Here is a 13,610-nt window from a genome sequence, read left to right as displayed (position 1 = left end):
GTGAGATTCTCCCTCCGAACTTAACAATGATACATTTCACTTCCTGATCTCTAACACATTGCTATACTTAAGTTTCCATAGTTGCCCCACATATTTTGTTTCAGGAAAGCGACACACACGAACCTAAACACAGTGTTTCATACCTTGTGAAACACATACTGAGTGTCCATGCAATGAACTTTCCACTTAACCTGAAAAATTTTGGACAGAGGGAAATGAGATTCTGATGTGCATATTGGTGAAGTCTTCTGGAAATTGTTTTCTAAAAAGTTATTTAAATCCCACAGGCACAAAATGTAGTTTGAGTGTTATACTTTCTGGAGGTTCTTTAAGGGTGCCCACCCACGTAGTAGAAATGTATCAGTGGACAACCTTATCGTTATACCCATTTGTCATTTTGCTTTACTGATTCAAATAATACGCCCTCAGTAGGGGAGTGCATTTTATGCAGTATGGGATTCAAAAGGGGCTATCTGATCATTCCCTGCTTTAACACCAGTTTCTTCATGTGACTTTCTGTTCCTGTAATATCAGCTGGTTGTAAAAAAACAAAAAAATGAAGTTATGCCAGTACTTGTGTCTTTCTAGAGCTTTAGTCTCCACTCTGTTTTCATGTATATGTTGCACCCCTTTTTTCTCTCTGCCCCCAAATTTTATGGCGTGACAATTTTTGAAACTCTTACCCATGATGAGCATGGTTGCTTCACTCCATTGGTGCCATTTCTATTCTTCAGAATTTTTCTTCCCATATTCCTTTTTTTATGAGTTTGTTGGTATCTCTTCTGTTAAGCCCCTCACCTTATCACTGGCATTTTTGGATATATGTGTCCATCCTTTCAGTATTGACTTTACATTCCCAGGAATTTATTTTTTGTTTTACGAATAGAGCATTGATCTCCATGGACCGTATTCTGACTCAGCCGGAAGCAGTGTCTGGTTAAGTGAACATAATTCAGAATTGGGTGCTGAGGGTATCGAACCTTGCACCACTGGACCATATGAAACAGCTCTGTAACCCTTTAAGCCAACTGCCAGACAATCCTCTTATGCACTCTTACTTAAGTACCAGCAATGCTCAGAACTACTAAAACTCAATCTAAGCATATTATGACTAAGGGTCCTTTTCCTGTCTGTACAGTCCATCTTTTCACAGTATGTATTGTATCACACTTCAAACCTTTCATTTATGGAAGAGAGTTGTTCTTTACAGCTCTCCAAATTCTCTCTAAACACTCAGCCTCAACAAATATTTTTCTTACATATGTAATGCTGAAATGTTCCACTCCACCAACTGCCATGCTGCTTATTCCTTCTAGACCATGCAACATCTCAGTCGGAAAAGAAGGAAGAATTGGGCCCTGAACAAAACAAGATGGGTAAGGAGTGCGTACCTGTTAAATTCTGCATTGTATTTTCTGACTGTATTCCTCAGTGTAATGCTGTTCATATGTACTACAAGCTTTCCATTTTATATAATTGAGGGAGACTATTACTCCCAGGATGCTATCAGACCGTTGTCGTTTCAGTATTGATGTTATGTCCCATATCTCTAATTACATTATTATGCTTTCTCCATTGTCACTGAATAACTTCTGAGATAGACTGTGATTGCTTATCCTGCTATAAATAAATTTACCTTCCAGTTTCTGACTGTACATTTGTTTAAAATGCTCATAAGCTTGCAGCTGAATGCTCGTCTGTGCATTTGAGTGCAAGTGACTTGAGTACCCTGACTGTATTACTAAAACTTTCTGTCTGCATTTGTGCTACTCAGAGGCAGTACATTTAAAACATGGTGGTGTGGCATTAGAGCCCTGACATTCGAGGGTGTAGGGGGGCATCCCCACTGAAAAAGAAAATTGCTTTCATGAAGTGATTGCAAAGTGTGAATATAGACTCTGATGAGTGGTCAGCAATAAGTCACTGGAACAAGTGGTTCTCATGCTAGTATTGCAAGACCCAGGCTCTGTACCACTAATGATAAAAGTGCTCTCTGAGCTTACTGTAACATATTGTTCCACGGGAACTGCCCCACGGTTTCATAATAAAAGTGAGAAATTCAGCACAGACAAAGTATGCAAAGAAAATTAGGGGCATCTCTGTTCTGTGATGTGTTTGGACTCTTGTTCCATGCTCTGTGTCCACTTCTACAAATAACTATGCATAAAGTAATTTGGGAAGTAGATAAGGATGACGCTCAATAAAAATGCCTTATTCATAAATTTCATCATCTAGGTAACCTGCAAAGTTTCTAAACATGTAAAATACTGCTATCCTGCTCAAGTGAAATTCTGTATAGCTGCAGTAAATGAGTCTTACAAATTAATGTTTTAAATGTAATTCCTTGATATTCATCTAGTAATATTATCTTTACTGCTTAAGAAAAACTGAGCTAATGTTAAGTTTTCTGAAAAATGATTGTTGAGTCCTAGTGAATTTACCTTTTTTTCCTCCTCCCGTTTTTTAGGCACTGGTTTTTACCTTGCTATTGGAGGAGCAGTCGCCCAGCATAACTGGTCACACATCACTACAGTACTGCAGGATATGAAATTTAACTGCTCACTCATTGATTGTTCAGAAGAACTGGGCATGCTTAGTGTTCAAGGACCTGCAAGGTAAGTACAGTCCTGACCTGCAGTATATGTGATTTCAGATGAAATAAATTTACCAGCAATTAGGCTGGCCAGGAAAGGTAGGCTGAAGAAACAATGGACTGTAGAAGCATCCAGTGACATAACTCAGCAGTGAAATACCCTGACTGCAAACAAAGTAGTATACATTGTTTAAATTAGTACTGTGGTTCATATTGGAACCGAAAATTAAAAAGAATTGTAGTAGGTTACTTGCTAGAGCTGTTTCTGCGTGATGTCAAGCTGTCTCACTACCATAAGTTTAATGTACGTGTTCAAGTTTCATTCTCAAATTCTAATGGTGTAGTTATGAGCCTTTTCTGTTGCTACTTGGTAACCTTCGTGGAAGTACAGGAGCGGTTTGCTTGGTTTGTCCTTTAGCTATAGTTGGTTAAACTCATAAAATGCTATGACAGATTAGAGTGTACTGTTTTTTTTTTTTTTTATGCTTATGATCCCATCACCTGTTCTACTGCCAGTACTTATTGAAGAAAACCATACATCATCCTTAGTGCAGTGCAGCTGTGCCCCCCCAACACCCTTGAAGTGAAATCTCTACCTCCCACACCCCAGAGCTCATAATACACTTACACTGAGATTACAGTGATGGATAAAGCCCTGACTGTGACCCAGATTAAATGAGTTCAAGTAGTGACGGCAACTGGAAGACCTGGGAAGGAGGGTGGGGATCAAATGTCTGTTGCTTACCCTGTTCTCAGCGAGGGTCTAGTGATTCTGAGCTGGCTTGACTGTTGCTCAGGTGCTAATGTAGAGATCCATAGTACTGGGAAGTACAACTGGATGTGGAAAAGGATATCACCTTTGGCTACTCAAGCTGGTCATGGTAACCCTTATTTCTGCATATAAAGGAGTAGGACGTAGGTAATCCCTGCAATAATGCTGCTGGTCACATCACCAGCAGGGAGAAAAGGTATGAGGGGGATCAGGGCAGAGAAAACCTGAGTTGTCCACATGGATGAGGGCTCCACTGCAGAGCCATAGATAGGCTTAGGAATGGCTAATGGGAGAGTCGGCTGGATTGCAATGGTGGTGGGTAGGGAGATAGCATTTATCTCCCATAGAATAATAGGCCTGTAGATTGCATGAACACTGGTTTGGGAAAGCTGGAACAATTTGGTGGTCTGGGCTGCAGTGGAAGCTAGTCTGTGGGCAGCTGAGGCAAGGAGCCTTCTTGTCCCCATGGATGATGGCTTCTCTGGATGACTGAGTATGGGTGCCCCTCTTATTGGGGAAACAAATGGGCTCAGCCTTGGGGTGGATATCTTGATAATTTTCAGGCAGCAGGGCCAAAAGTATCTATGGGAAAAAAGACTGAGAGATCAGAGCCTTCATTGGTGGCTATGTATACATAGCCTCACTGAAAAAAACAGCTTTAGCTATGTTTTTGCTTTTTAGTATTCCTTGTAGTTTCACTCCTTTCCACTTTTGACTTCTGTGTGTTGTCACAGCTAGACAAACTGTACTTCATAATCCTGTCTGTACTAACCAAACAAGGCAGCTTGTTTGTTAATAACCAGATACGCTGCACAAACAGTATTCCTTTACTCCAGGCTCTCTGGTATTTCAGATATCCTGATTATGTATCTGTTGCATTTTGCATTCATAAGGGTACATTTACCATCCTTAATTCCTTACCTCACAGCAGTATAATAGCAAGAAAACGGTTTTAAGAACTGCTTGATGGCACATATTTCTTATAACAAAATTGACCTTTTTTAGAGCAAGTGCCTTTTGTAGTTCATTTTTTTTATCTTTAAATGTGCTTATTTATGATTATTTTGACAGCCCATTGCATAGCGAGATTGTTCAAGAGAACAGCAGCAATGTAAGCAGTGGGAAATTAGAAGGGACTGATTCACTAACAACTCCCCAAAACTATGTATAGTGGCAATTTGCTCTCGTCTTCCAAAGAAACATTTTGTGGTCCAACTAGTAAAAAGGAAAGTGAAAAATGATACAAGGAAAGAGCACCTTCGCAAGTCTGTCACAATTCCTACCTACCACAGTTGAGGTTGTACCATTTAGCTATACATTAAACATGTTTTAAAGCTCTGCATTTAATAATTGCTGTACTAGTTGGCTTCTTTGTCACAAACCACATTTAATTTCTCTAAAGTCACTACTAGCCTATGGTTCTTACCCAACTAACTGCCTCAAAAGATACGTCAATAAAGGCAGTAGGTAGAACAGTAAAGAGATTGTGTGTATTCAGCTTACGCAGTTGCTTGCAGGTGCCTGTTTAATACATCATCACAGGAAAGTCAAGTCCACAATTAATGACTCTATGAGAATGGAAAAAAGGCAGAATTCAGATACAGTAACATTTGAAACTAGTCCCTGTGTGTGCAAATGGTGTCACAGCTCCATTATGTAGACATGGTAATATATGCTTTTAAAACATGTCTTGTGTATACTCTGTGTGGTTACTCAAAAATAACTTGCTCACTCATGTCAGTGCAAAAACAGTGATTACTTGATACTGTTGTGACTGTTTTAGGGAATTTCTCTCTGCCTCAATGTTTTACAGCCATGGAGTGGAAATGTTCATCTATTTATGTAAGTTTAGGGGGATGTGCGAGGTTGCCTGCTGTGTTGGCGGGGTGTTGCTGCAGAAGCAACTGCTTTCAGATTAAAGCCTTAAGTTGAATATAATTTGTGTGTCGACTGGTTAATTATCACTGAAGTACTTTGAGCGATGACTTTCTCATGTTATAGGGGAAATGCCTTTAAATCACTTGTTTGTATAGATGTCCCTCACAGGTATAGTTACAAATTAATTAATGTGTAATGTCCTAAATGTTCTACCATCTGCGTATCAGCACATCAAAAGTTAGTCAGCTTCTTATGTTGAAAGGACAATAAATGCATGATAAACGTACACAGTAATGAATAATGTAGGTTGAGTACTAGATGGTGAACATCAGTTAACTGTAGAACAATAATCATTTACATGGAAAATACTTTCACAACATATCAGAAGTCCAAGTACCACACATCCTCCTAACCTTTGCCACAGTGACTCATCAGAATTGTTCAACTTTTCCATATTCTTAAAGTATTACAGTAGTGCCACCTCTACTGATATAATGTCATAGAAGATGACTGCATAGTTTATATTCAAAGCTGGATGCCCATCATGTTTCTAGTAAGGTATCTTTTTATTGAATGTTGTTGTGTCTTTCGGCTTTTCCTGGTTAGGGGTCACCACAGTGGAACTCCAGTCCGCTAATGATTGGCAGTAGATTTTTACATACCGAGTTGCCAGCTCTGACGCACAACCTTCAATGAAGGTACGCCCATTCACGCATGTCTCCACACAGAAGACGCTTTAGTTGAGAATCGAACAGGACAACGTCTTACTGTGAGGCGACAACACTACCGCAGCACCACCATTTGTTAAAATCATGCCAGCTTGTACACCATGTGGACAGCAGTATTATGTCCATGCAGGAAAGGGAGTAGGACCGTACCAAAACAGACAGCATCTTGCTAATAACTACCTTTCTTATGTGGTGGTTCTTTAGAGCACATTTTGGTAACAGAACTTTGTCTTGTATACGTTTGGTAATTAATATTTCCTGCTTGAATTATTTAATGCCAGAATGTCTGTAAGCCTTCATCTAATAATCTAGTATTAACTGTGAAAAAAATTACATTTTCTTTTTATGTGAGCAGCATAATTTGGTTATTTTGTAGCGATTTGTCATTTGTAATGGCAGCCCAACCCCCCCCCCCAAAAAAAAAAAAAACATCATCAGTATTTAATTTCCCAACTGTACTATGAGAGACACTGGACATGCATGTGTTTTGCATCCTAAACTGTCTTTATTTTAGCCTTTGTCTCTGTATATTGATGAATGTATAAAGCATAATGTCCTATAATTGGCTGCGTACATATTAGATTCAGTTGCACTTAATAAGCAAATATCTGTTGGGGCTTACTGTAGATTTATGTGTGTGTTTTTGGACAACAACCATGCAAATTTCTGCATGAAGAAAAAAACAGTTTGTCACTGATGCAGAGAGACATCTAATTCTAAAGAGTAGCACTCTATCACATTTTTTGGCATTCCACTGGAATCCATCAGAAGAGAGTATCTTGGTCAGCGACATAACTGAGTTACATTTGTTGTTGCTTTTTTAAACATGATGTTTTTGAAAACATGACTGACATAACTGACTGTAATTACAAAAATAGTCAAAATATATAAAAAAAAAACTACGTTTAAAGCATGACTGCTATTACTCTCCCTCCCCAAGTAGCTTGCTTGCCTGGCATTTGAATATCTTCCAAGAGTCAAAGTCATCATCATTTCTGGCAGTGTGCAAAAAACAAAATTCTGCTCTTGGATGCATTAGTTTGTCACAATATATATTTTATTTCAGGGACATTTGTTTTGAGAAATTAAAAACATTGGTCTGAATGGATGCATAAGTGCACACACACACTAGCATGCTATGACTGTGATTTTTTTTTTTTTTTTTTTTATGAAGTACATTGCTTCCAGAAAACAATTTAATGAAAGAAACTAACAGGAATGGATTTTATTTTAGAGAGTGCAGCTTGATTTTAATGTGCAGTATGAAATGCTTTCTAATGTTAATTCTCTGGACCTTGTTGTGAAATTCAATATATAATATTGTTAAATATCTGTAAATACAATTACCAGGAAGTAATATGTTTCTGCAGGCATACAGTTCTCCCTTATATACAATGGATAATAAGCTCTATGGACAGTTTAGTAAGTTTTACATGAATTCCTTTACCTCACTAAGAACATGACTGAACATTTTACACAGAAGAGCTACTCTGAAGTCTTGGTACTGCTGTTCCTGCTTAATTTGACAGCAGGGTAGTAACTGCACTTATGTGCCAAAAGCATTGAAGTACAAGAATGGATGAGGGATTATTAACCACCATGTGCTAAAAGGCAGCACTGCAAAATTAATTAAACCATTGAAATTCTAAGTTTTCAACAGCTATTCATTTGTTGAGAAGATACAAATTATTAAGGATATGTTGGTATGTTAAAAATAAAGGAAGTACCCTTGTTCATGTTACTTAACCACAGGGCTTTTTTGCCTAATGTGGATGGATTAAAGTGTAGGTCATACATTTAAGTCTTGAGAAACTAAATAGATACAGAATACTTTAGGTGTAGTAAAAGTGGTTTTATTTATATAACATTCTGCAAATATCAGAAAGTAGGCAGCCTAGGAGATCATAGGCTTGGCATCTTGAGTGAGGACACAGGGCAGGGTTGTGGCTGCGAATGCACTGTGCCTTTTGTCTGATTGGTATGACGGTCATTACAGTGTCATATGTGGATGCTGTATTGGATTGTGAAGTATCCATAACATCAGAGCTACCATGCACTTGCTGTGATAGTCTCTGGTGCTGACCATTTCTAGACTGCTGGACATTCTCTGCTAGGTGTTAGACTGGCTGCTCTAACTATAGACAAACTCATCCCACAGCTACATGGCATACATTTTGTTGCTACTGTGAGAAGCCCACCTTGCCCATCACACAGTGTGGTGAATACAGCTTCCTAGAGTGGAGAGTATATGGTGTCTAACCAAGCAGATGAGCACAAAATGATGTGTCTTGTGGAGGGAAGGATTGTTCTTCTGGCTCTGGACCATAGACAGTGGCACACTGACATCCTTGGAGAGTGATGGAACTGCTGGAGGCTCTGAACTGGACTTCTAACTCTCCATATTAAGATCTGGATTAAAAGGCCATGCTTGGTCAGGGTGGGATGGTATGGTGGTACACAATGCAGATTGACTTACTTACCACTAGGAAAAATGTAGAAGTCGTCCTCTTTTGACAGTGCAACAAGGCAAAGTAAAGGTACTGGTTGACTTGCTCTCCATTCAGAGGCATAGGTCGTTCTCTTCTCACCTATTGTTGAATGACTAGAGCCATATCAGTCTGGTAAAGCCTCCCAGTAATATCCATAAATGCCCCACTTCTGGAGGAACAACCTGCTCTACTTCAGGACCTAGCATCTGCTGTCGAGTCTAAGATCCCACCTGCAAGTGTGGTGGAATAAATGTGAAAAGCTGCTAGAAAGACATCCACTTAGCAGACCTGTACCTGTGAGTGGAAATGGTACTGGGTTTATCTTATTTTTCAGATAGCAAATGCACTTAAAAACAGAAGTTTTCATCATCATTTTTTCTGCAGTGTTATTGTCCATAAATTGCGCATAATGGTGATTATTTTCTGATTTGTTATATTCAAAAATTGCCAACCGAAGAGATGCTGTGGTATGTGATTTAATTTTACAGTAAAGGCTTTCACATGCCTGATGACATTTTATGATGAGACTCTGTACATAGTACCTTGGTAGAATATTAGGCTAGTGATCCTAAAGGGCCTTTGTAAGCCTAGCCATCCTAACATATTGTATTAGACAAGTATTGGTCTCATAAGCATTGTGGGAGGTGTGTGTGTGTGTGTGTGTGTGTGTGTGTGTATATATATATATATATATATATATATATATATATATATATATATGTATGTGTGTGTGCGCGCATATGTATGTATATTGTGTACATGTATGTATGTATATATATATATATATATATATATATATATATATATGTGTGTGTGTGTATATATATATATATATATATATATATATATATATATATATATACATATACATATGCACACATGCATATATGACTTGGGCATAAATGGTTGAGCATTTACAAACTTACTCTGTCTAACAGAGACATAGATGCCAGAAAAGGGTTATGTTTGTGGTACCCCATACACTGATCCAAGTTTCAGTTGAATAAGCATAGGGAAGAACTCATGCCTCACATGGATGGGAAGCCTATTCTATAGAAGGGGCAGCCACTGAAGCACATACCTCTCTCTCCTGTATGTCATATTTAAGTTGCAGTGAGTTTTAGGTCCCTTGATGTGTATTTCTGTTGCTGTTTGTTTTGCAGATGTGCAGCCGGTCTATTAATGCTGGATCAGAGGATGCTTTATAGGCCAGGCATAGGTCACCTCAGCAGACTGTGGGAGACGGAGTATAAGGACAAGGCTTTAAGGTAGTCCTTTTGGACTATTTTCTACAAATGTATTTTTTTTTTTTTTTTTTTGCGAGGAACCTCTGTAAGCTCTCCAGTTGTTGCATATGCATTCTAATTGGTCTAATGAGAGAAGGGTACAATAGTACAATGACATCTCTGCACCTAGATATCATATCCCTTGCTTATTGTTTGTGCAACATTGAATGATTTCCTCACTACAGTAGACATATGAAAATAAAATGTCAAGTTGCTAACTACATATTGTCCAAAATCCCTGGCTAGAGTCTATTCTTAGAGGTGCGTTATCAATGTAGTAATTTGCAAGGGTGATCATCTTTGTGAGGGATACTATTAAGCCATTCTTGGCATTGGAGTTCTAGACTGTGACTGGCATCCCTTAGTCTTTGTCCGGCCTTCTTGAAAGATATTTATGTCTTGGGAAGATTTAATGACTGCATCTACTTTGCAGGTGTCTGCAGATTTGGACAGCCAGAGGCTTTTGACTTTAAATGCTAAAAGGAATGGACCCAGCACTTGTGAGTGGCCTTTATGTATAGGTAGACTGCCCTTTTCTAATTTCTTGGCCAATCTGTAAGCAATCTGTCTATCCAGATGGTGACATAAGGTTTTATACCTACTTCAGAGATCATGTCTGCAATGCCTTGTGAATTATTGTGCCAAATGCCTTGGCCATGTTGGATTAGGCATGGGCTGCCCTTAATGAACCTAAACTGAGTTGGATCTAATGTTTGAAGATTTCCTATGCCTTTGCTTAATATTGACATAGTATCAGTAGTTTTTCATGTTAGACTAGATGGGATTATGGGTCAATAGTTCCCCAGGTCCATGGATGGGCCTGCACTTGGGTAACCATTGCACTCCTCCATTCATTTGGTATGAAGCCTGTTTGGAGGTTGTGGTTCAGTAATGAATTTAGTGATCTTGATATTTCATGTTTCATGCTAATAAGGAGGCATCTTGGGATATTCGGTGCAGTAGTCTTAGCCTTGGAGAATGCTTTGAGGACCTGTTTCCTACTGATAGGTTGAGTGTTTTATGGTTGTATTTCCTGAGGGGTCTGTGGGGGAGGGGGAGTGATAAAATTAGAGCTAAATTTGTTGGCCAGTATATTTGCTATATCTTCTACCTCAGGTGGCACGATTTGCAAATAGTTTGGTGCATTGTTGTGTGTTGCCTTTGAGGTGCCGGACATAGTTGAAGAAACCTTTCAATTGTTCTTGGCCTTGGACACATCTTTTACCTCAAATATGGCTTTGGCAGATTTGATTAGTCACCTGAGTTTAAGATTGATGAGGGAGTCGACCTTGCTTGGGTATGTCTCTTCCTAATTTTTGCCATAATGTTCTTCCTTTTGTTATACAACCTATTCATGTTGGGATTCCACTAGGGTGGCTTGTTTTTTTACGTTTGTCCTGTACTTATTGTGGGTTAGTACAGCTGTGTCTGGCGCTTTTTGACATGATCAATATCCAAATTATCAAAACCCTCTCTTTTGAGATCACACCATCAAACATTGCATTTGTTGAAAGCTGACTTCTTCAAAGTTCAGGCAATGGATTATCCTAGTCGGCCAACATCTCAGATGTCACCATAAACTGGAGAAGGAAAAAAAATTGTTTCAGCAGATTGGATATACTCTCAACTGGACCCAACCAACATTTAACAATAATGTTGTATTGCTGACTGACCTTTTAACAGCCGTGAATAGCAGTACTACTTTTGTTGGTGTGTATAAAATGCAGTCAGTACATATGTCTATGTAAACAGTATTGCACATAAACCCATCTGAAAATCATGTACATGTAGCTCCTCTTCTGTAATGTCTGCAGCTTTGCATCTGAAATTATATTTCTTTCTTTGCAGTTTTTATATTTAAAATGAATTTCTTTGCCAAAAATGTATTGAATATCTAACCTGTATTTGTCTGTTATTTTTACCTAGGGCCAGTGTTGTGCTAGAATACAGTCCATGTGAACTTGCTGTTTTTATCCAGTATAAAAATAATGTGATTTTTAGCAGTCTAGTAAGAAAATATAGGGGGTCTTTTTCTGAGAGACAGAAAAACAGATGCTTTAGCTTCTAACCAGAAATAAAGAAGTCTTTTTCACCAACCTCATAGGACTTGTCTAATAAAGCATAGTATAGAAAGGTCTCCAGGAGCAAGGGTGCACTGAAATTGTTAGAGTGCTTGAAGCATAAAACAAAAAAAACAGTTCAGCAAGAATTTTAAGGCTGACCTGTAGAGCAAGAAGCATGTCGAAAAAAGATAGAGCTGTGATCTTTGTCAGTGAAAGTGAAAACAGCGGAAGTAAATGCACAAAGGTGCAATTATTTTAATTAAGTTAATAATGTTGTTGAACTGAATACTGAGGAATTATTGTTTGAACATAGTCCAAGTCATGTTACTGGTTACTATCAATAGCTAGAATATTAAGAGAAAGAAAAAACATAATCCAGAAAATTGTTCTCTAAATGTAGAGCATGGTGGTAGGAATTAAAAATGACAAAGCAGTAATGTGCAATAATCGAGTGGCATATTAAGGTAGACTGGGATTCAAACAAACTAGGTACTGAGTTTCCAGAAGGAACTGAACACTGTTTGTAATACTCTTATAGAATCTGCCCTAACTGTTTTAGCCTTTGATTCATAAAAAGGGCTTAGTTGCTAGAATTTAGAGTAGCTGATGTAGTGGCTAGCTCTAGAATGGTACATAAAAAAGCTGTGATTAGTTTTCAGTACATAGTGGCACATTTCTGCACTGCCATTGCATGAGTTGCTACTACTATTGTGACCTTTTCACCTGCATTTCACTTTGACATGTTGCTGTTTGCTAAGCTGTCAGCAGCATGCTTGTAAACTTCTTGATGTAGTTGAATGGGTTGTCAGCCTCACCTCCTCCAGCCCTTCTATTTAAGTACAGAAGCCAAGGTAGTGAGTTTGGATGGGGTCATGTTACATTTTCGAGTACCAAATACTGCATGAGTTGTAAATCTGTAAAAGCAGTATAAAGTATTTTGTGTTAAAAATATTAATTCCATTGTGAGATGTAAATATTCTAAGTTACTGTTTCTTTAATAGCAGTCTGGTGGTGGTATTTATTAAGTAGAAGAAAAATCCCTGCATGTTGATTGAATGGGTCATTATGAGATTGGTTATGTCATTTGTTCTTGTATAGAAGGAGGGCATAATGGGTTCACTAGGATTTCAGGGGGAAAGCGTGTCATCCTGGAGTGGTGGTTGGGTGGAGACCGTCTTTGTAACTCAATAACACGATATGGCCAACCGGATCTTGTTGCTCGAGCAGAAACCAGCCAGGAACACTCCGATACACAGCAAACAATAAATTCAATGTAATAGAAAGGATCTAAACACCAGTTGATAAACTGCACAGGTTTAATGAAACCACACGAAACACAGGTTAAGCGCTTTCATCCACACACTGCAGACATCCTCAGAACCGAATCTGAGGAAGTCTGCAGTGTGTGGATGAAAGCGCTTAACCTGTGTTTCGTGTGGTTTCATTAAACCTGTGCAGTTTATCAACTGGTGTTTGGATCCTTTCTATTACATTGAATTTATTGTTTGCTGTGTATCGGAGTGTTCCTGGCTGGTTTCTGCTCGAGCAACAAGATCCGGTTGGCCATATCGTGTTATTGGTATTCTTTACACATTTTATTCTTCTTCAGTCTTTGTAACTCAGTCAGAGGAATGGAGGATGACACCGCCTAGAATGAAGCTCTAGAGAAATTGTGTAATTGTAGGCTTGCTGGGCTGAGGAGCTGACACCTGTGGAGCCTGCAACAGATTTATCTCAGCAAAACCAGAAGTTGGCTTTATGTCCAGACTTCTTCTTGAAGGGTGAAGAAATCTGAGCGTGG

At 38.6% G+C, this 13,610-nt stretch overlaps 1 protein-coding gene across 1 annotated transcript in view; it reads left to right on the top strand.

Annotated features, from left to right (window-relative positions):
- Positions 1 to 13,610, top strand: part of SARDH (sarcosine dehydrogenase) — a 2,624,838-nt gene that overhangs the window by 1,402,673 nt on the left and 1,208,555 nt on the right. Inside the window, exon 21 of the mRNA XM_044058055.1 lies at positions 2,468 to 2,615. Within this exon, the coding sequence (XP_043913990.1) occupies positions 2,468 to 2,615 (148 nt within the window). The remainder of the gene's footprint in view (positions 1 to 2,467; positions 2,616 to 13,610) is intronic.

Source organism: Protopterus annectens, chromosome 16.part0, assembly GCF_019279795.1.
Source record: "Protopterus annectens isolate FY-2018-M chromosome 16.part0, PAN1.0, whole genome shotgun sequence".
Lineage (NCBI taxonomy): Eukaryota > Metazoa > Chordata > Ceratodontiformes > Protopteridae > Protopterus > Protopterus annectens.
Note: the sequence above shows the minus strand (reverse complement) of the source record. Positions and strands in the feature narration are given on the sequence as shown.